This window comes from Convolutriloba macropyga, chromosome 8 (genome assembly GCF_964194025.1).
Source record: "Convolutriloba macropyga chromosome 8, txConMacr16.3, whole genome shotgun sequence".
Lineage (NCBI taxonomy): Eukaryota > Metazoa > Xenacoelomorpha > Acoela > Convolutidae > Convolutriloba > Convolutriloba macropyga.
Window position 1 is genome coordinate 63,199,870 of NC_134475.1, and position 24,139 is coordinate 63,224,008.

The 24,139-nt window shown below is 36.9% G+C and overlaps 1 protein-coding gene and 1 non-coding gene across 2 annotated transcripts in view; one reads left to right on the top strand and one right to left on the bottom strand.

Annotated features, from left to right (window-relative positions):
• The window catches only part of LOC142344913 (26S proteasome non-ATPase regulatory subunit 1-like), a 628,982-nt gene extending 607,560 nt beyond the window's left edge, over window positions 1–21,422 (top strand). The window contains exons 12-16 of the mRNA XM_075396972.1: window positions 12,989–13,079; window positions 15,374–15,526; window positions 16,823–17,005; window positions 17,538–18,824; window positions 21,093–21,422. Of these exons, the coding sequence (XP_075253087.1) occupies window positions 12,989–13,079; window positions 15,374–15,526; window positions 16,823–17,005; window positions 17,538–18,824; window positions 21,093–21,266 (1,888 nt within the window). The 3' untranslated portion in view covers window positions 21,267–21,422. The remainder of the gene's footprint in view (window positions 1–12,988; window positions 13,080–15,373; window positions 15,527–16,822; window positions 17,006–17,537; window positions 18,825–21,092) is intronic.
• A 629-nt stretch (window positions 21,423–22,051) lies between these two features.
• On the bottom strand, window positions 22,052–22,124 carry Trnav-aac (transfer RNA valine (anticodon AAC)). Its single transcript has one exon. It is a non-coding gene; the product is annotated as a tRNA-Val (tRNA).
• Window positions 22,125–24,139: the final 2,015 nt, after the last annotated feature.

The following is a 24,139-nucleotide window of genomic DNA, read 5'->3' on the forward strand; positions in this document are numbered from 1 at the left end:
GCGTGTGTCAATCTAATTGAGGGTTAGTTTAGAGCAGCTAATAGAGACAGCAATAACCTATACAGATTCTTAATCAAAGTATAACCTCTCAGCCCTTAATGAAAAGCAAAAATTTCTTTTTTGGTGTTTTTTAAGTTTTTTAGAGACTACAGATCTACGAAGCCATTGCGGCCATTTTCTGGCAATCTGCCAGCTATGTTTTTAGTATTTTTTGTACATTTTTGTCTCGAGCTCTGATTACTTCACGCTCATTGCGGTTTGGTTTTGTTAATTGGTTCATTCATTTTTGATCAAAGTGTGACATCATTTTCACTCTTATTGGCGCGAGTTTGCTGTTCGTTATCCTGTTTTTGTTCACACGTGATTGAATTTGCTCTCAAAGATGACTTTTCTCAAAATTTCTCTGAAACCTTTTTCTACATTTTTGTGTTTTACGAGTTGAAGGGGCCTATGAAGTTAGAGGTTGTATATGGTGTTCGCCTAGATTGCACATCACGCTATTGCTTTCCAAGACCAGCAAGAAACTGCTCCTAGGGCTTTTCAGCTCTGTTTCAGCTCAAACTGTTTTGGAGACCTATACTTTTGGTGTGAAGGGCTGTTCTTAGAGGTTGAAAACTCCTTCACTGTTGACACCCCCCCTTTTGCCTCACCCCTCCCCCACACCGCGCGCTGCTACCCCCAGCATACCTCTGTGCCAACCCTCCCTCCCCCGGTTCTAGCTACTGACTAACAACCGCTCGCTAAAAACGGAAATTTTTACTATTTTGCACAATTTCATACTTTTTGAAATTTTTTGACATCTTTTTTGTTTTTATCTGCCCTAGTTGTAAAGGGACCTCCTCTAGGTTTCAATAATAGGTTATTGCAGTTTCTAGTGGTAATGAAAGGGTTTCAACCTTTTAACATCACGAATTTTATTATTTTTTTAAACAAAACGTGTAATTTTCAAATTTTTTGACATTTGTTTTTCCTTATTTATGTCTTTCCAGACCCAGGGGCCAGAAAACCTCACAAGAGGTTTGATAATAAGTTTTTTTGACAATTTTTTTTGGCCATGGATTACCTTTTCAACTATTTAATGTCACAATTTTTAGCATTTTCATTTTATAAAACTTGGTTTTTTTTTCAAGTTTTTTTAAAACGTTTGTCGTTTTTTAGGTTTTTTTTCAGCCTCAAGAGCCAAGGAACCTCCTCTAGGGTTTGAAAATAGGTTACTGTATAATCTGTAGACGTATAGTTGTAGTTGAGATATCTTTTTATAATAAATGAGTTAACAGGCACTTTTTTGAAAATCTTTTTATTTGCTCAAACGAATTTTGTAGCAACTATATTATTCCTGTTGGTCTTTTAATGCAATTTTTAGATTGACTGATTTTTCGTCTGACCCATTTGACTTTCATCTTCAGAAATGGGACAAAGAGTTAGCGCCCAGTTTGCATTAAGGTCTCTTAGAGCCGTTCAAACTACTAGTCTTCAAGTATGCGATTAACAGAAACTGTTTTGGAGACCTATACTTTTGGTGTGAAGAGCGTCTGCTCGTTTTTTACATTTCCACATTGGTTTCTTTTATTCCACAGCAGCCAAACTCAAGTGGCGGCAGTTCACTGCTATAGGTCAAATGAAAAAGGCTCAAGAATTGGTGTAGCTTTTAAACTTCGATTTTTATTAGTGGTCATAGTGGTATATAGTAACCTACAATGAGGTCATTTTAAGCGTCCCCCACTTAGTGAATTTAGTTATTCCCCCGACTGAAGCAGGCTGTAATGGATGCGAGATCCCACTAGTAGTTCGAGAGCAATTCTCCCAGAAGCTTTTGGTCAGGTGACAGTTTTTTTAAAATTTTTATGTTTTCGGACTTGTCCTATCTTTTTAATAGCCGCGAAGTGATAGCTGAGGCTATTATTGGCCTTCTTGGTTTTTTTTATTTCGTCATCAAGATTTTTATTACGACCATATGACGTCACATCCACTTTTTATTCATTCGCTTGTGCAATTTCAACTGAATTGCGTGCGTGACGTCATTTTTCACTCGCAGTGGAGCGAACTTTTTCATTCGCGTGATTAAGTTTATGTTCACACGTGACTTACCTCTCTCAAAAATGACTTCCTCACTTCGCAATTGACTTTTTACTTTAATTCAAAGAGATAAGGTCGAATAGGCGTGTGTCAATCTAATTGAAGGTTAGTTAAGAGCAGCTAATAGAGACAGCAATAACCTACACAGATTCTTAATCAAAGTATAACCTCTCAGCCCTTAATGAAAAGCAAAAGTTTCTTTTTTGGTCTTTTTTAAAATTTTTTAGAGACTACAGATCTACGAAGCCATTGCGGCCATTTTCTGGCAATCTGCCAGCTATGTTTTTAGTATTTTCTCTACATTTTTGTCTCGAGCTCTGATTACTTCACGCTCATTTCGGTTTGGTTTTGTTAATTGGTTCATTCATTTTTGATCAAAGTATGACATCATTTTTCACTCTTATTGGCGCGACTTTGCTGTTCATTATCCTGTTTTTGTTCACACGTGATTTAGTTTGCTCTCAAAAATGACTTTTCTAACTTAAATTTCTGTGAAACCTTTTTACATTTCTCTGTTTTACCAGTTGAAGGGGCCTATGAAGTTTGAGGTTGTATATGGTTTTCGCCTAGATTGCACATCACGCCATTGCTTTCCAGGACCAGCACAAAAAACTGCTCCTAGAGCCTTTCAGCTCTGTTTCAGCTCAAACTGTTTTGGAGACTTATACTTATGGTGTGAAGGGCGGTTCTTAGAGGTTGAAGACCCCTCCACTGTTGACACCCCCACTTTTGCCTCACCCTTTCCCCTCCCCGCGCGCTGCTAACCCCAGGATCCCTCTGTGCCAACCCTCCCTCCCCCCGGTTCTAGCTACTGAGGAACAATCGCTCGCTAAAAACGGAAATTTTTACTATTTTGTACAATTGCATACTTTTTGAAATTTTTTGTTATTTTTTTTGTTTTTATCTGCCCTAGTTGTAAAGGGACCTCCTTTTGGTTTCAATAATAGGTTATTGCAGTTTCTAGTGGTATTAGAAGGGTTTCAACCTTTTAACATTACGAATTTTATTATTTTTTTTACACAAAACGTGCAATTTTCAAATTTTTTGACATTTGTTTTTCCTTATTCATGTCTTTCCAGACCCAGGGGCCAGAAAACCTCATAAGAGGTTTGATAATAAGTTTTTGACAAAATTTTTTGCCCTGGAATACTCTTTCAACTATTTAATGTCACAAATTTTAGCAATTTCATTTTATAAAAGTTGGTTTTTTCAAGTTTTGTCGTTTTTTAGGTTTTTTTTTCAGCCTCAGGAGCCAAGGAACCTCCTCTAGAGTTTGAAAATAGGTTACTGTATAATCTGTAGACGTATTTGATTGTCTTGCAAGATTTTAATATCACGAATTTAAGCATTTTTTGACAATTTTTTTTTGTCATTTTTTGAGCCAGGGTTTTTAATATCACAAAATTTAGCTATTTTTTTTATAACACTTGCAATTTTAAGTTTTTTGAATTTTTTTCTAAATTTTTTTCAGTTTCTCTAGCCTAAAGAGCCATGGAACTTCCTCCGGGGTTCAATAATATGTTCTGCATAGTTTATAGATGTAATGGAAGGTTTTTCAAGATTTTAATTTTACGAATTTGAGCAATTTTTTTAAAATATCTGTAATTTTTTCATGTTTTTGAATTTTTTCCGGCACCAAGGACTCTGCGATTTCCCCCAAGACTTGATATTTTGCTGGTGCATAAATCCTAGAGTTAATGGAATGGTGATCAATATTTTTATGACTCCAGTTTTAGTAATTTTTGGAAATTTGTGGAAAATTTTTATCATGTTCCAAATGCACGGATCTTTATGAGCCAGTGAAACTATTTCAGGCTTGAAACAGGGATCCTGGATAGTCTCTTGAGGCAATGAAATGGTTCTTAAGATATTATTATATCGAATTTTAGCATGATTTTGTTAAAATTTGCATTTGCTTCCAAAATTTTTCAGGTTTTTTGTCCTTTTCTGAGTTCAACAACCACTACTGGCGAACGAGTCTTGGAGATTGGTTACTTGACAGAACTTTCGAGACAAAAATGTTTTTGAAATTTTTTACTGCGAAATTGAAAATTTTGTTTTTACTTTTGCCTTTTTCAGTTTTTCTGTTTATTTTTTTACTAACGAGGCTAGAAAACTAGAATTTGCAGTGTCGAATCCCCTCGTTGAAAATATTCCTATCTCTCTTTGTCGTTTAGTTTTTCTTTCCCTCTCTCGTTCACGTTTTATCTCTCTCTCTCTCTCTCTCTCTCTCTCTCTCTTTGTTCATGCCACTTTTCAGCTGCTGTTATGTGGCGTAATGTCATCGTCTATCATGCTCATTAACGCTGAGTTATAGTAGAAATTTTTTTTATAATAAATGATTTAACAGGCATTTTTTAGGAAATCTTTTTATTGGCTCTCAAACGAATTTTGTAGCAACTATATTTCTGTTGGTCTTTTTAATGCAATTTTTAGGTTGACTGATTTTTCGTCTGACCCATTTGACTTTCATCTTCAGAAACGGGACAAAGAGTTAGCGCCCAGTTTGCATTAAGGTCTCTTAGAGCCGTTCAACCCACTAGTCTTCAAGTATGCGATTGACAGAAACTGTTTTGGAGACCTATACTTTTGGTGTGAAGAGCGTCTGCTCGTTTTTCATGTTTCCACATTGGTTTCTGTTGTTTCACTTGGTTTCTGTTATTCCACAGCAGCCAAACTCAAGTGGCGGTAGTTCGCTGCTATAGGTCAAATGAAAAAGGCTCAAGAATTGGTGTAACTTTTTAACTTCAAATTTTAGTGGTTATAGTGGTATATAATAACCTACAATGAGGTCATTTTAAGCGTCCCCCACTTAGTGAATTTAGTTATTCCCCCGACTGAAGCAGGCTGTAATGGATGCGAGGTCCCACTAGTATTTCGAAAGCAATTCTCCCAAAAATTTTTTGGTCATGTTTCAGGTTTTTAATAAATTTTTTTAATTATGTTTTCGGACTTGTCCTATCTTTTTAATAGCCGCGAAGCGATAGCTGAGGCTTTTATTGGCATTCTCTTGGTTTTTTTTTCGTCATCAAGATTTTTCTTACGACCATATGACGTCACAGCCACTTTTTGTTCATTCGTTAGTGCAATTTCAACTTAATTGCGTGCGTGATGTCATTTTTCACTCGCAGTGGAGCGAACTTTTTTGTTCATTCGCGTGATTAAGGTTTTGTTCACACGTGACTTACCTCTCACAAAAATGACTTGCTCTCTTCGCAATTGACTTTTTACTTCGCAATTGGGTGTGTGTCACTCTAAATGAAGGTTCGTTTAGAGCAGCTAATAGAGACAGCAATAACCTATACAGATTCTTAATCAAAGTATAACCTCTCAACCCTTTATGAAAAGCATAAATTTCTTTTTTGGTCTGTCTTTTTCTACTTTTTTCGAGACTACAGATCTACGAAGCCATTGCGGCCATTTTCTGGCAATCTGCCAGCTATGTTTTTAGTCTTTTGTCTACTTTTTTGTCACGAGCTCTGATTACTTCACGCTCATTTCGGTTTGGTTTTGTTAATTGGTTCATTCATTTTTGATCAAAGTGTGACATCATTTTTCACTCTTATTGGCGCGAGTTTGCTGTTCATTATCCTGTTTTTGCTCACACGTGATTTAATTTGCTCTCAAAAATGACTTTTCTCACTTAAATAGACTTTAGTTTAGTTTAGCTGAATGAGATAATGTAAAATGAGTATTTCAAGTGCAAATTTAAAGCAAATTTTTAAGTCAAAGAACATTTCACTTAATAAAGAAAAAAACTGAAATTTTTCTTCTGTCTTAATCTTTCATGTTTTCATGGTAGATCTGATTGGGACTGTAGGTCCATGAAGCCCATGCAGCCATTTTCTAGCAATCAGCTAGCTGTTTTCTAATAGCAGCTGTTGCAAAATTCAGCCGACCTTACCGTATTTTACAGGAATTTTCTTGGCTAGTTTCAATTTTCGCTCATTCTGCTCAGTGTTTTAGCTCAATTGTTGTAAACGTGTTGGTCTTTTTTATGCAATTTTTTTGCTTGACCGTTTTGACTTTTCAAGTGACTTTTGAGCCCTTGAGTGATTGAGTTTTGAGCGACCTAATTTTCTCTCATTCAACATTTCAGGCAGCTGAACTCAATTAGTTGCAGTTCACTACAACAGGTCAAATCAAAAGTACCAAAAATGGTGTCATTTTTATAGTGGTCATTTTAAGTTATTATAGTCTTTTATAATAAACTCTAATGACGTCATTTGAAGCCCTCCTTGGTAAATTTAGTATGTGAAGCTTTGGAGACCCCCCTCCCCCGACTGAAACAGTCTGCAATAGATTAGCGCTCCCACTAGTCGTTTGAGAGCAATTTTTCCAACCTTGGTCGGTTATTTTGTTGTCCTACGTATTTAACTGTTTTAGCACTTTATATCAGTGTTTTTCCCATGATTTCAGTTATCTTTGTCCGAATGGGTTGAAGTGATGTGCATAAATCTTAATCTTAATGATTTCAATTATAAGTTTTGCGAAAACTTGCACTCATTTTGACCACTTTTCTAATTTTATTTAGCAGTTTTTGAAGTTTTTCGTGACATTCTTATAATCATTCTATAGTGATTGATGATTGTTTTATTTCAGATCTTTATGAAAAGTTTATGTCCAATTGACTGGTTTCGTCTTTTTTTTATCTTTTTCCTTTGAGCCTTTTAATCGAGCCTTTTAAACATTTGAGCCTTTCAAACATTTGAGCCCCTTAAACGACCTTTCAAATACGAGCGTTCACAGAAAATTCTATTAAGAATTTGGACCTCAGAAGTTTAAGATTTTGTGCTTTTTTCTGGTTTTTGGAAAAATTCCTGATGTTTTTAATTAGGTATTGTCGTACAGGCAATGTTTCCCTCTCTGCTGGCCTCGACGCTGTTTTTTGAAAGTGATTTCCTCTGCCATGTGCCTGGTTACCGGCATTATTTTTAGGTGCCATGGGCTCGAGCATTTTTTTAACACTTGGTTTTGTCTTCTGGAACTGAATGCTAACCATTCAGACTCTAGCGCCACCCCCTCCCCCGGGGCGTATGAAACCATCAAAGCATGTTTTGTTTATCTTTGGCTGTTGCTACTCCGAGTGCATGAGATTTTGCGCTGAGAAATAATTAGATTTTGAGGCTGCTCGCAAACTGACACTATCTTTGTCTATTTGCTTCTGAAAGGCTTTCTGAAGCATTGCGCCGTTGGGGTGTCGAAATAATTGATGGATGGAAGCCTTTTTTGAAAGGCATTGACAGTTTCCTCATTGGAATTTCCCTCATATCGCAGCCTTGAACTGTCTCGGAATTGTTTTGGGGTTGCAGAGGCGAATAATTAATAACCCAGCATGAAAAAGCCTTTTTGTAAAGTTGTGACGTTATCGATATTTAGCCTTTGTTTTGAAACCCAATTGACCCAATAGTACACAACGCTTCTGTGATACGTTGACCCGTTAGAGATTATTTGAGAGGATCTAATTTTGTCTAATCATTTCCTGAAATGGAAGTGATGCGCGATAATTACCTTTTGTGTGTCTTCCATTATAGATTATAGACTAATGATGGAGGGAGGGGGAGGGAGCTATATGTAATGTGGCCACTGACCGGGGGTATAATGGGAAATACTTCCTTTTGTGGTATCGAGCTTAACGATATGCTAAGGCTTCAGTTGCGAATGATTAATTGTACTAAATCTTCAGCTACCATTTATTGACTGTGGTTTAGACCGCAAGAGGACATTTAAGCAATGCGTGTCAGTTAAGAACATTACACGTAAATCTGGTAAGAAAGCTAAGAGTCGAATTTAAACTTTGATACGGATTAAGTACGTCATTAGGGTAAAGGACGTAATTGATTTGAAAATGTGAACTCTGGTAAAGTTAATTATAGTACGGGTTAAGTACCCCACTGAGGTAAAGGACGGAGTTGAGTTGAGACAGTGGACTCACAAAGTGAAGATTAGAGACAGGATCCTGTCTGGCTGTCCTTTGAAGTGTCTGAGATATCACTATGTTCCGATTTATTAAGAAATATAATGAAGGGAAACCTTTTACAAGTATGGATGAGCATCAATTTTTTTGTACTTAATTTTCGTAGGTGACGGAGGTGTTTAGGCAATTATTAAAATATCCCATTAGTGTAAAGGAATTCTGGGAATAGAGTGCTAAATATAATAATAACTAAATCGGATATACTCTGCCCCCCTCCCTACCCCCCCCCCCCCTCTACCCCCTAACAAGCACACGTGCTATAATTACATAGGGCCGTGCAGTAGAACAACGTATAGAATGTAGGTGTCGGGCATTAAAACAAAGGTATAGGGGCGGAATAGATCCACTAACTCAAGGAATTGCATCGTAGTGGTGAGAAAAATTCGAAGGAATGCCCGTTCGTGGGCAGATTTTTGTTCAGTAACTGATCCCTAAAATTGATTCTAAATGTTATAATTTTTGGGTTAATACTTTTACGCCGTTTTGAGCAATTTTACTCATATCTCCAAATTGTAAATTAGCTTACCAGAAACATGAAAAATGTGCATGTCTATTTTCCAAAGTGTGTGCCCATTGTCTGCAGAGATCAACATTGATGCGTGATAAAACACTGGTAAGCTTGTGAAATCTCAAGAGGATTACCTCCAATAGCTCAGCAGTGTTTACTGACTTTCAATATTGTTTATGGCCGTAATTTAATTTACTACTGCCGGCCCACTTAGTAGGCGGGAGGGGGGGGGGTATGATCAATTGGGCTTTTTTGGTCCGTCAGTTTCGGCCGATCGATCTATTTGATGTAGAAAGATATGAGTGGTATCATTTGAAAGCCCAACGAGCGTAGAATATTTTCGTTGGGAAAATATTTTGTGTCTTTTGAGGAGTTAAAGTTTTGTAAACATTTTTGTGATTTTTTTCCCATTTATGTTCACTTTGACAAAATTTGCTTTTTAATTCATCATACAATTGATCGTGATTACGTCAATCGCATCATTTATAGAGCTCACAAAAGGCTGCTAAAATAAAATCTTGTGCAAAATTTATGGTTTAGTTCTTTGATATTTTGCTCGTTTATCAACGATTTTACAGCTTATTTTGTCCATACTTGTTGCATACACTGTTCTAAAAATTGCTGAAACAAGTTTGTTCTCGAAAATGTGAGATTTTTTAGGGGCTCTTGTACTATCTAGCTCCAATTACAGTTTTGGCTGTTTTCCGAAAATATACATTCTGGTGAAGTCAGCAGTTTTATCCCCGAAATTTAGTGAAGGATTTTGCGCGATACACATTCCACGAGAAAAATGTGGAAAATTAGGGGTAAAAACAAAATTTATTTGGGGTAAAAACAAATTTTGAATTGATTTATCATTCTCAATGTTCATTAATAGCCGCACGGCGATAGCTGGGGCTATTATTGGCCTTCTCTTGGTTTTTAACAATTCAAAGAATTTGAATTGTAATGGGGCGCTGTCTTTCTTTTTTTTGAGATCTGTTCACACATTTTCATGATTTTTGAAGTCAAATTGGAGTAGTGATTTTGGTCACGCCGAAACAGGAAATGGAGCGAAAAAACGAGTGGTTTTGCGGCGCGAAATTTTTCTGCTCTAATTTTAAAGTAGAGTTAGAAAGCGGTGTTTGAAAAAAATCGATTTCTCGCTAGTGGTTTTTTGTTCACATGCGGCAATGTGACTTAGGTTTTTACTGTTTTCTCAATTTTTTTGGATCGGATTTTTTCTAAATTGTTTGCCCAATCCATTCATAGTCCGTTCTAGGTCTAGTTTTCTACTTAGTCAATGAAACTTCTTAGAATTGCGCGTCAGGACTTGTCCTGCTATGTTTTTTTTCCGTCGTCGCAATTTTTGTTACGACCATATGACGTCACAACGACTTCAAATCTGCGTTTTGTTCACTCGTTCATGCAATTTCAACTGAAGTGCGTGTGTGACTTCATTTTTTGCTTTTAGTACAGCGAGTTTTTTTGTTCATATGCGTGATTAAATTTTTGGTGACACTTGACTTACCTCACTCACAAAAATGACTTCTGCACTTTGAAATTGGCTTTTATTTACTTTAATTCAAAGAGATAAGGTCAATTGGGTGTGTGTCACTCTAAATGAAAGTTAATTAGAGAGCAGCTAATAGAGGCAGCAAAAACTTATACAGATTTTTCATCAAAATATAACATATCAGCCCTACAAAGTTTAAAGAATTTAAATCGATTTGTCTTAATCCAAATTTTTGCTTGACCGTTTTGTTCTAGAACATTCTTCTTGATTGCACTTCTCCAGTAACTTTTTCACGCTTGACTTCTTGATTTTTGCGTGACTCTTAGTGAGAAATTAAGTCTGTTACTAAAACAAAACTCATTGTAAGATTATAGTATGCAGAGTCCCTGATAGACGAGTGGCTAATGCTTCAGTCAATTACGTAGGTGGTCGGGGGTTTTGAACCATTGCCCCGCCTGACGTTCGAGAGAAATTAGTCCAACCAACATTAGTGGGTTTATGTTTTTATTACTAATTTGCTTTTTAGAATAGGGAAAAAATGGTTAGGTGATTGGATCTATTCTGTTTTGGCCCCCCAATGGTTTTATGCCCCACATTCCAATTGGTGTGTTGTTATATAGCAAGTTACTATGTGAAAAATATTACTTGCGTCTGGGGTCATAAAAGTTAAATTCCCACTATGTTGATTTTTGCTTGACCCAAAATTGCTCTGATTCAGAAATTAAATCTGTTGCTAAAAACAAAAGCGATTGTAAGGTAAGCTATCACAAGACACTGTCGTCCGAGAGCAATTTGTCTGATATTAGTTGATTTATAATTAATAGCCGCCGTCAGCCTCTCAAACAGCTATTATTTAGGCGTTCTCCTTTTTTTGCTTCACCTTTTGATCATGTTTTTCGTTTTATATAAGTCACGATTTTCACGTTTGACTTCTCAAAGTTTCATCTGAATGGATTTTAAATTCTTTCATGCATTCAGTTACGCAATATAGTGAATATGGTCAAAGTCAAAAGAGCAAAATCAAAAGAGACGGGATAAACCGATAAGTCCGGTCATTAAGTCCGGTTATCAAAGTGCGGTAGAATTAGGTTATCAAAGCTCATTAGAGTGTTTGCTAGCTGATATCGCTATTAAGCTTATTATCGTTCATTTTAGAAGCTGATTTATGTGTAGTTGAAGAATCTAACTAAAACTTCTCGCCAAATTAGAACACTTTTGACACTGAAAAAAGTTCAGTCAATTTGTCTCTTCTTTTTTAATAGCCGCGAAGCGATATAGCTGAGGTTATTACTGGCCTTCTCTTGGTTTTTTTATTTCGTAAAGATTTTTGTTACGACCATATGTCGTCGCAATCACTTCAAATCTGCTTTTTGTTCGTTTGTTTATGCAATTTCAACTGAAGTGCGTGCATGACGTCATTTTTCTTTCTTATTGGAGCGACTTTTTTGTTCATTCGCGTATAAAGATTTTTTGGTTACACGTGACTTACCTCACTCTCAAAAATGACTTCCGCGCTCGAAAATTGACTTTTCTTCACTTTTATTCAAAGAGATAAGGTCAAGTGAGTGTGTGTCGCCCTAATTGAAGGTTATTTGAGAGCTTGAGAGCTGTGAATAGAAGTAGCATCAGAATAAACAAATTCTTTAAAAATAACATCTCAGCATTTAATAAAAAAGGTTTTTTTGGTTGTTTCTTTTACTATCTTTTTGAGACTGCAGATCTACACAGCTATTGCGGCTATTTTCTGGCAATCTGGCAGCTATGTTTTTCTTTTTCTGTTTCAATCCCGATGTGCATCAAGCGCGTCAACGGCGGCTATTTTCCGGCAATCTGCCGGCTATGTTATTTTTCTAAATGAAATAAAGAACTGTTTTTATTGATTTAGGTTTTGATGCTATGGTTTTTGATGTATCATTGAAACGAAATTTTCACTGAAGATTTTTTGTGTTTCAAAAAGTTTTTATTTTTTGAGCACTCAAGACAACCGAATGCAATTCAATTTTGTTTGCTAGGAGTATCATATGAAGTTATTTTGTGTATTGTGTATTTTTTTTTACCTTATTGATTGATTGGTGACTTTTTGAGCGTATTGCTGACAAAAATAAGGACAGTTAATGTTTTTTCACAATATAGTCACGCAGTTTTTCGAATTCCAATTTATTAATTGCTCTCAAACGAAGTTTGTAGCAATTATATTAGTCCTGTTGATCTTTTTATGCGATTTTTCGCTTAACCGATTTTTCTTCTGACCCATTTGACTTTTCGTCCTTAAAAACGGTATAAGCAGATAGCACCCAGCGGGCATTAAGTTTTCGTAGAGCCTTTCAGCTCACTAGTCTCCAAGTAAGCGATTCACAAACTGTTTTGGAGACTTATACTAATGGTGTGAAGGGAGGTTCTTAGAAGTTGGCCCCGCGCCAACTTTATTTCAATTGGTCCCTTAATAGTAGAAGCTAATAGAACATAATGGTTCCTCAATGGTTGAATAGATGAAATCGTTCTGCAACTTGTGAATGTAAAATGCAGACATTGGATTTTGCAAAACTATAGTATACTTACCTAATTCTTTTGCTCAGAATAAAACCAAATTGACATGTTCTGGGCATTGAGATTTTCAATCATAAGGTTAAAGCTTTACTTCCTCGATTACTACATTGTTCTGACAAGGGAAACTTTTCAAGGATTTCCTTCAAACGTTGAAAATCTTTTTTTCAGAAGTTTGTGGATGAGAGGGGTCGGAACATTACCGAGCCACTTTCTATCGTTAAAGGATAATTAATTAAATTTGTCAACATACAATAATCGATTATATTTAAATTTTTTTCAGCACACATACATGAGTTAATTAAATTGATTGCTCAAGAAATTACAGCTGCTATCTGGTTGCTTCTAATTTGTTCTTTATGTGATATGTGGGGGACAATCATTTCAGGGACAACTTGGACTGGCTGGCGCGTGCTACCAATTGGGCCAAATTAACAGCCACAGCCAGCTTAGGAGTGATCCACAAAGGACATGAAAAGGTAACAGCAAGTATTGTTTTAGATGATATTTTACCCAATGCTATTATACCTTAAAAGCCAAACAATGTCCCCAATGTCAAATACCCAAAAGTAGTTCGAAAAAGCCATCCGTAATTTTATTACGTCCTCGTCTCGCACAGTGAGCAGGGGGGGGGGGATTTGAAACCAACTGCAACATCACGCTGCTTATTGGGTTATACTGCAACATATTTTTTGGCATTGAAAGACCGATTGTGTGAATTTGTGTTCATAATGTGTTCCAAATGACTACATTACTTTTCATTAAGACTGTATAAACCGATGTCTAACTAAGGAATTTAAAAGTTTATTAATTTGCTTTGATATTTGTTCAAAAGTCTGCGTTTTGGGGCTCTATGTGGGAACGCAGATTACCGACCATCATTGTTTTTGTCCAGCTTCGTGATTAAACTTTTTTATCACCCTTTTCTTGTTGATAGGGCCAAATTGTTCGGCGCTCTGATTTTTTCCTCCAATCAGTCAGCTGTATTTCTTTCAAATACCAATAAGAGCTAGCGCCAAAGCCAATAAATTCAAAATATTGTTGCGCTAGCTCGTGGAATTTTCAAACAGAAGCATTGTAAACTATGAAACCAATTACAATATTTTATAAAAGACTTAAATTCAAAATATTTGTCATTAATATACCGGAAACGAATTATCTTAAAATATTAGCATAATAATATGCTCGAATATTCAAAATAATGCATTAAAAGATACTGGGATCTTAAACTAATCATTAATCAGAGCTTTAGAACTTAAGTAGTTTTAAGCCTTCTAGTAGAAAGTCACTCCGCTATTCACATCACAAATTTCGTTCAAGTGGAATAATCATGATGAGTTACTCGGAGGTTGGTGGCAGAGCAAACCAGCTCTGAATCAGTCTAAAGATATTCTGATTTTTAGGATGGCCAGTACTCTGTATATGTCACTATTTACACTGGCCAGTCTGATTTTTGAGTAAAGTTTACTTAATGAAAACTAATATGTTCAGCTTAACTCCCGCCAGCAAGATTTGTTTTATATGCAATTCGAACTTCCGCGTGGGTACTTGTTACATATAATTTGCGTAGCAAGTCGTAACCACTCAGCTAAATAGGCTTTGTTGTATTTGCCTACAAACCAGCTTAAATATGAATGGTGTGTGTACTACTATAGTAATTACTAGTTATAAGCTACAAAAGTATGACATTACTCTGCTCAGACTCAATTTTGGGTATGGGTAATTTTAAGACTATACAGGATAAGTTTAGCCTGTGTGAACTCTGACCTCAATTTAATCATCATAAAGCACATAAAGAAATATTGCACATACAGAAATACTGCACATAAAGAAATCTAAAATATTCTGGAGATACAATGTTTCAGAACTGAATTAAGTTTTTACTCTTTAAATGTGCCGGTTCAGCGCTGAAAAGATGTGCGACTCAAGTCCGGGTACCTATTATTACGCGGCATTGCGAGCCAGTGCCCCTACCACATAAAGTTGACCATTTTTGTACATTTTGCCTCTTTAGTTCCAACCTATCTTAATACAAGTAAAGAGGTCTTAAACAGTGAGTAATATGGCGACAAAGAAACGATTATATTAATTGGTATATACTTTTAAACAACAGATGATAGTAAATTATACCATAATAAAATATCTGTATAATTTACTATCATCTATTGTTTATAAGTATATACCAATTAATATAATCGTTCCTTTGTCGCCATATCACTCACTGTTAAGACCTCTTTACTTGTATTAAGATAAGTTGGAACTAAAGAGACAAAATTTACAAAGATGGTCAACTTTGTTGTAGGGGCACTGACTCGCAATTACGCGTAATAATAGGTAACTCATCATGATTATACCACTTGAACGAAATTTGTGATATGAATAGCGGAGTGACTTTCTACTTTAAGGCTTAAAACTACTTAAGTTCTATATCTCTGATTAGTGATCAGTTTACTGTTATTCGTTTCCTGTTTATTCATGACAAATATTTTGAATTAATTTCTTTTATAAAATATTGTAATAGGTATTTGTACTTAACAATGCTTTTGTTTCAAATGTCCACGAGCTAGCGCAACCAGATTCTGAATCAATTGGCTTTAGCGCTAGCTCTTATTGGTAATTAAAAGAAATTTTTTAAGATAATTCGTTTCCTGTTTAAGGAAACGAATTATCACAATTATTTTGCAAAGGCGCATTATTGATTGGAAACGAAAATAAGGCATTTCATATTGTTGTTTCTTGGCTGCGTTTCCTTAATATTTTCTGTTGCTTATAGGACGCAATGGAGTTGCTATCGGTGTATCTACCCAAAGGCACCTCAACTGGGACGACCAGTGGCTATATGGAGGGTGGAGGTCTTTACGCTCTGGGTCTGATTCACGCTGGACACGGCAAATCAGTGATCGACTACCTGATGACACAGCTAAAGGTACTCTTGTCAAATTTGTTAAATGATGGCTGAAGTAACCATTGTTTACGATTGATTGTTTATGTGTTTAATTGATCTCGAAGGATGTTTGAAGCAATTATTGTTAACGTTTTGGTCGACCTTTTTGATTTTTTGACTGACATTTGCGCTCTTGACTTTTTCGATTTGCGTGATCCAAATTTTGTCTCATTCACAAGTTTTAGCAGCTGAATTCAATTGGCGGCAGTTTACTACTGAAAGTCAAATGAAAAGTGTGCCTAAATTGGTGTAATTTTTTCAATTTTGATTTTATAAGTGGTATATATCTGCCGCCAGTGACGTCTTTTGAAGCCCCCCACCTTAGTGAAAATAGTTACTCCCTACGACTGATGCAAGCTGCAATAGATTCGAGCTCCCACTAGTCGTTCGGGAGCAATTCTTCCGACGTTAGTCGTTCACGTAATGGTTACGTGACTGCTTGAAGTCACTGAGAACTTCTGGCGTTTATCGAGAACCGCGAGTCACGTAACCATGCTTAAAACACGAAATGCGCACGTTTTAAAATGACGAAAGTCAACGGAAATCAACTTCTGGCTAAGTAAGAATTTCTGGCATTTTAACTTCTGACACTGCAGACTTTCGGCATTTTTAAATGTGCACGTTAGTGTTTTAAGGCTATTTCAGCTTTCAAATTTAATTTTTGAGTGTATTCTTGTGCTCTATTGTGAATATTTAGCAATGCATTATTTTGTGACATAGTTTGAAAACAATACAAAGACAATCTATTGTTCAAAGTTGATCGGTAGAGAATAAAAATTTTTTCTCTGTAGATTTAATGACTTATTGGCATTAAGTTTTAATGGATTTTGATAATTTAAATAATCAAAACCGAAATGTATCATGATTATGACAATGTTTATAACCTTGAAGCTGTTGTGAAATCACCTGACAGTTAAAATGCTTAAAAACAGTGCTTACGAGAGAGTTTCCACAATAGTACATGTAAACTGTTTGTTAGGGGGTCTATTCAGGTGCAACTACTGTGAAAATGGACCAGTACTGGATCCGAACCAGCATCTCTTACTTGCAAGCCTAGTGTGCTACCCATTTACACCAACTGGTCTTGAGCTCTCGAACTTGGGCATCTCTTATAACCCGTTCTCACTTTCTTTCTTGTTCCTCAAGGCTTCATTTCTCTAGCCAAGTATACGTTGAACAAGTAGAGCTTCTTGTCAATCTATTTCAAGCTTATCTTATGCACAATGTACATTGGGTTGTTCTCTCTCAACCTTCTAACACTGTTGATTGTTTGTAAAGGATGCAGTGAATGAGCCTGTGAGACACGGTGGCTGTCTCGGCCTGGGTCTGGCTGCCCTTGGATCCGGCAGGTACGACGTGTACGATCTACTCAAACAGAATCTCTTTTTGGATGATGCAAATGTTGGGGAGGCGGCTGGCATTGCAATGGGTCTGGTGATGTTGGGGTCGGCAGATCCTCAGGTTTCCTTACCTCTCTTCGATTTCTTAATAGGGCATCTAGAACTTAGTTATACTGCTTCTGGTTATGGAGTTGAGTTCTTCATTAAAGTTGAAAAAATTTCAGTTATTGAGTTCTCCATTAAAGTTGAGTTCTCCATTCTAATTATTGAGTTGAGTTTTTTTTTGAAATTTTTTAGACACATAGTGAGTCCTTTTCTCTGCAGTAAACTAATAATCTGTGTTTATTTATCTTCCTCACAATAGGGGGTCAATGGTGTCCTTTCGGAGCGCATGTGACATTCGAAAATAAATAAATTATGTAAATGCCCATCTGTATTATGCGTAATCCGTAAACAATTTATTATTATTGTTATTCTCCACTGTTTACTTACCGGATCTTAAGCTTTCTACAAATGGGCTCGTTTCATAAATATTGGACCTCGTAGTCTTCGAGCTCTTGACTTTATTTGAGAATGTTTTCATCCCTTGCTGGAACAGTATCTATTGCGTTCTATCGTTGAGAAATTTTGTGAACATTATGTGATTTTATCAGGTTTTCCTGGATATGACGTCATATGCCCATGAAACACAGCATGAGAAGATAGTGCGTGGATTGTGTATTGGAATCGCTCTGCTGATGTACAGAGCATTGGAGGAAGCAGATGAATACATAGAATCCCTGAGCAACGATAAAGACGCTCTGCTGCGACGAAGTGCTGCTTACGTCACGGCTATGGCCTATTGTGGCACTGAGCACAACAAATCTCTCAAACGACTTCTAAGAGTTGCGGTTACTGACGTCAATGATGACGTAAGAAGAGCGTCTGTTGAAGCGATTGGATTCCTGCTACTCCGAAGTCCAGACCAGTGTCCGAATGTTGTGAAACTTCTTGCTGAGAGCTATAACATGCATGTGAGATACGGAGCTGCGATGGCGTTGGGAATCGCATGTGCTGGAACCGGCAACCGAGATGCCTTGAACATTCTGGAACCCTTGATCAAAGATTCGCAAAGTTTGGTCCGCCAAGGAGCAATGATTGCCAGTGCAATGGTTCTGATCCAACATACACAAGTCAAGGTCCCAAAAGTTAAGGAAATCAAAGACTTATTTTTCAACACTGTCAATGATAAACATGAAGATACAATGACTAAATTTGGAGCTATTTTGGCTATTGGAATCGTAAATGCAGGTGGGCGTAACTGTACAATTTCGCTGCAGTCGAGAAGTGGTCATATCTCGCTTCAAAGTGTGGTAGGAATGTTGTGTTTCCTTCAGTTTTGGTACTGGTTCCCGTGTGCTAACTTTTTATCCCTCTGTTTCTCACCGACTTGTGTGATAGCTCTGAATAACCAGCTGAAAATGCCGAAGATGGAATTTAAATCAAACGCGCCACCCTCTCACTATGCATACCCGCCCGCAATGGAAAGCAACAAGAAACAGGAGCAAGAGAAAGTCGAAACGGCAGTTTTGTCAATTACAGCAAAAGCGAAAGCTCGTGAAAAGCAGAAGCAAAAAGAAGGCGGTGACAAAATGGACGTTGATGACACGAAACCTGAAGAAACGGCCGAGAAAATGGACACTGAAACTAGTGATGCAAAAACGGAAAAGAAAGAATCGAAAGTTGCTAGTAGAGAAGTCGTTGAAGAAAAGTCGCCGAAGGAAGTTACTGCTCCTCCTGGGAGTGCTGACAAGAAGCGAGAGATGGAGCCGTCCTTTGAGCTTTTAGACAACCCTGCACGTGTGATGCCCCAGCAGCGAAAGGTCGTCTGTCTGCCGGAGAATTGTGGTTACACGAGTGTGAAACCTGTCAGTTTGGGAGGCATCGTAATTGTCAGCAAGGTTAGAAATAGTTTCAACTGCCTCTTTCTCAATTAATTCAATTGGTTGATAAAGCATAAACTGCATCAATTGTGTAATCGGTTTATGCATCAACTTGAAACGTATGCATAAACTTGGATCTATTGATATTTGACGCTATTTATTCGAGTGGCTCTCTGCTCCGCTGTTGAGAGCCGTTGAAGCTAAAGATCTAATTAATTGCTCTCAAACGAAGTTTGTAGCTATTATATTAGTCCTGCTGGTCCTTTTTATGCAGTTTTTCATACCTCCGAATTTTGGATCTGATCGTTTTGTTCGTCTGAGCATTTGACTTTTCGAAAAACGAAATCACGACTAGAAACGGGATAAACTCATTATGCCTTATTTTGTCCCTTACTTACTTTTAGTTGTTGTAGCTGTCGCCCAGAGCTGCAATTCGAGGGTAATTTTGGTTGGATATTGGCGCTTATTGCCGTTTTAACTGGTTCCTTAGTTTCATTTGTATAATTATAAAAACAGATATTTTAGTACATTTGAACTAAGTTCCTATGTTTCTTAGATACCATCTCTATTTCTTACTGTTATTGATACTACCCTTCCCAACAAAATGGAATCAAAGTAGTTTGCACTCTGAAAATATTTCTGTACAACAACAGTTTTCTTTCAATTTTCCTTTAATCCCAATCGGGCCTGTGGGAATCATTGGTAGCTTTTTCCGGCATTCTGTTGGGCATGTTTCGATAATGATTTATTTGCTGGGTTTTCTCTTAAAAATAATTCAGCAAAAATGTTTGAAAATTTTTCTGCTCAGTACTTTGACAGGTGTTCGTTTACTGCGGTCTTGAGTAGTGAACAACGGCACTAATCGAAAAAAGGTTCGAGACAATTAGACTTAAAAACTTCGTCCAGGGCTGCATTCAGGGTGTTCTTGATTTGGAACGCCACAAAAAGTTTCTTGAAAAGTTTCCGATAAACGTGATTTTTACGTAATAAACGTCAACGCCCGACATGGCTTGTTTACCATGCCCTCGTGCTGGGCCCTGGTACACTTCTGCACCTTTGTCTTGTCTAGATCTTCATATGATTACCACCGAATTTCAAGTGAGCTGCAATACAGGCTCGGAATCTTCTTGTTTCATCACGAACGAAGAAGTCAGTTCTGCAGGTACAGAAAAATATGAACGTGCCACCTCCTGCTGAAGCAGTAGAGAAGCCATCAACTGGCACAACTGCGTTCGAGTCCGTATGTTCTCATCCTGCTCTATGTTTTTGACCAATTTGCGAGAAAGAATGTTCAGTATCCGATAGCAGCTTCAGACGAGATGATGTTTGGCAACTATTATGTCTAAGCGGAATGCCAGCAGCTTTCGTGTATTTTTGTGCTTGAATAGGACAGAAAAATTTATAAATATTTTGAGAATGCAGAAGTCAAAGATTAAGTTTCATTCCATTAGCTGTCGAAACGTTTTGTGGAAACTCCTTAGCATTTACAAGCCATTGAAACGAGAAACGTCGTTGATCGATTGACGGAATCCTATCTCCGAGGGACCCAATAATACAGTAAGCCGATTAATACAATCGGTGTCAATGGTTTTGATGAAGGATACCTCTGCTATGCAATTTGAAAGGCAGTTAGTTATAAGCAAGGCTTTTGTGGCCTTTAGATGTAAAGAGGGTAACGATTCATGCTAGACCAACACATTTGTTTTCACTTAAAAAGCCGATTGTGTGACTTGGACATTAAAAGAATGTCAACGCTTTCAATATTTGCCGATACCGTGCATAAAACTTTTAAACTTGGACGGTAGCAATTCAGCTGAGATGTTCGACGACTACCTTGAATTAAAAACCCGATGAAGTCACGATTGTGTTGTTTTGCTAATAAAGTGAATTGTATCAAAGATTTGAACTGATGTTGGGTGATTCTAAGAATTGACTTAATTATGACTGATAACTATAATTTTCATAGCCAATTAATTTAAATTCAGGCTTGATTGTACTCATTTCACTTGGTTATAAAGTTTTTTAAACTAATTTCTAAATAAAGTTAACATTAGTTATACAGATTTCTCAGAAATTCTCGAATTGCAGCTCTGTGCGACAGCTACAACATTTCTTAGAAATTTGTATGGAGGCTATGTTTGAAAGACCATCTTAAACCAAATCAAAAGCCTTGTTCTGGATCCATCCAGCTATTTTCATTAGTGCCGGTCCATCCATCTATTGTTTTTGAAAACAAAAATCGAAGAAACGTTTAATTTCAACTGTGAAGTGAGATGTGATTGTTAGGTTGACAAGGAGACAGAGGAGGAACTGGTTCCACCTGTGCCTCTGGGAGGGAGCAAGAAGCCGGATGATGATGACGAGGATGAGCCAGAACCTCCCGAGGAGTTCGAGTGGGACGAGGAGGCGGAGGCACAAGCTGCATCTTCAGGCCAAACTTCCAACCAGGGCAAAGAGTGAATAGAAGTGCAGAAAGGGAGAAATGACCACATACTAACAAAATGACTTGACTCACATCTTAGGAACCGTTTCTTGTTTCTCCATTTAGCTCAATGATAATGGTCTTTCCCATTATAGCCCCCAGCTTAGTTGTCAGATAACCTATAGCCCCCCCCCCCCCCCCCCCCCCCCCCATGGGGGGGCTATAATGGGAAAGAACCCACTTTAATTGCTCGTTCTGAGCTTTCTTATTTTACCCCGTTTTTTTTTTTAAAGTGACGTCCGCTTTTGAGGTTTAGAAACGTATGATGGATATAGAATGCAGAATCAATGCAATCCTTATACTGTTGGTTTGGGTTTTGTAAGAAAGAACATTTATTTGCGGAAAAACTGGAAACGTGTTATTGTATTTCAAATGGTAGATGTTTAAAATAATGTCTTGATGAATGCGTCGATGAAGCAGAAAATAGTCGCAAATATGGAATTGTGAGTTTATCGTTTCTCCAATGTTTACAAGAAATAAAACGATATTTTGCAAAATATAATGAAATGAATAAATGAAGCTGGATGCAGATTATATGTGTTATTTGTTCCTTTCATAACTTCAAAGATGTGGGGACCATTTTTGTATAGAAAAAATTTGAGGCCAGCTTTGTTGATGCAACAGGAAAGTATGCTCTCGATAATGATATGTTGTGAATAATTTGTGTTCAATCCTAAGATATATTGAGCTGAGTTGTTGTTTTAAAATTGTAATCTCAGTAAAATTTGTTAGACTTTAGTATTGTGTTGAGTAAAAAAAGGTTTGATGCCACCCAGGCTCGAACTGGGGACCTTCTGCGTGTTAGGCAGATGTGATAACCACTACACCATGGCACCTTGAGCAGAGAAAGTGGAGTACAGATTATATAGTAAAGAATGATAAGTAAGCCAAATGAGCAATATGCATACTCTATGCTCAGTTCGACTAGTTTTGACTAATATGTACACGTTGACTGGTTTTGAAACCACCAAATTTGATGGTTAGCCAGTCCACAATTGTATACAGGAATTAATTTTCACGAATTACACGAGGCTTTGTCATTATAGTCCCCACGAGCCATATAACGTAATCGGGGATAAAGATACCATCAAACTTAAATTGAAGTTACTCTGATAATTTGTCACTGATCTAGGGTGGTCTTTAAAGTTTTTAAAGGTATAGATGCAGTTTCATTGTATCAAAACCTGGTAGATTAACCTGAGTTCAATATACAATCTGTTCTTATTGGGTGTGATCCAATATATTAAATATATTAGCAACGATTGCATTTTATTAGAAGGACAGTTGGTGGTTAATAAGGTGACTCGCTCGCATTCAGAAACAATCTTTTCCGTTTGTGCCCACATTGAGAGCTAGACCATTGAGATCAGTCGGTTTTGATATAAAACAATTGATCGCTATCACCCCAAATCAGTTATTGCAAGGTAAAAAATCTATGTTTACCATACTTACTATACGCAGAAGACTTTATCGGTCATCGAATAATCGAAAACTCTTCCAACAGCCACCAGTTTACTTCAAACTCATCTGGGTCAGATTCAAAAAAGAATATCTACCAACCTTGAACAATTGGCATAAACCAAAAAGTGAATCGAGCGGAAGCCTGAACGAAGCTGATATCGTTTGGTTGGTCTAAAACTGTGACAAACTCGATCGAGTTACGGAAAACATTAAGGGTACTGAAAAAGCAGTTCAATCGCCAAGATACTAACTAAGAAAAGATGAAGTCTACAAAAAAACCTTTTGTGAAGCTCACTTCGGTGTTATTAGTTGAGGAGGGTCAACGAGGAAAAAGAGGAAAACGGGGCCGGTAACAGTTGATATTGAAGCTCAGCCTGCGTAGATTAGCTGAGATGGAATTGGAAATCAGCATAACAACTGAGTTGGGGAAACTCTTCTTTATTAGCTGCTCAATTTTTTCCATTTTCTGCTGTTATTGCAACAGTTTACAGGTAGTAATAATCACAGTTTTTGTTAAAGTGGAATTAACAGTTATCGTCAGGTGATGAAAAGAAGAACTGCAAAAACAGCAACTTAGTAGAGAATTCATATACAGGAGTAAAATACTTTCTCCCTATAACTAAGCAAAACATCGCGAAAGTAAAATGTATTGATCAGCAAAAAAGGTATTGCTGTGTCTTGTACTTCAAATACTGTTGAGAAGCAAAATTTTGCGTTTTTTTAAAAATAAGTTCTGAGGCAGTAAATTATTAATGAATATGTCCTGTATTTACAAAAAACAATTGTTTGCAATTCATCTGTTACAACACACCGCACCACGAAATTCGACTTGTGATTAAAAATAACGAAAAAAAACATATGTCATTTTAAAATTGTTTGCATAAACAGGTCTTAGGTTTCTGTTTAGATCTTTTCGATTACGTGTCCCTTTGGGATTGAACTGGCTTACATAAAGATATCACGTATTGTGTAATCTGTAGCACACCCAGTCCAACTAAATGCTAAAAAGCTATAATTAGTCAGTATTCGTAAACCAAAACTGTAATGCAGTTGTAAGAACATGGTGGATATACAAATACAGAAGCGATTTATAGAAACAAAAAATCTGGACAGATTTTGAACCGCTGAAATGAACGGGGCAGTATAAAGTCTTCTCTGTCACAACCGATTGGGAGAACAGCCATGACAAATTTAGAAACCGTCAAATTCATTCCGACAAGTCATGACTTCTTCGATGAATTTGCGGTTCGATTTACTGAAACTTTTACTTAGAGCATCGCTGGTTCGCTAACCAATTCTATCGAGAGAAATGTTAGTGAACACCGGGGTTGCTCTTCGTTTTATTTAACTGTACTTGTTTTTATATCTAAGTATTATTGACATGACATGC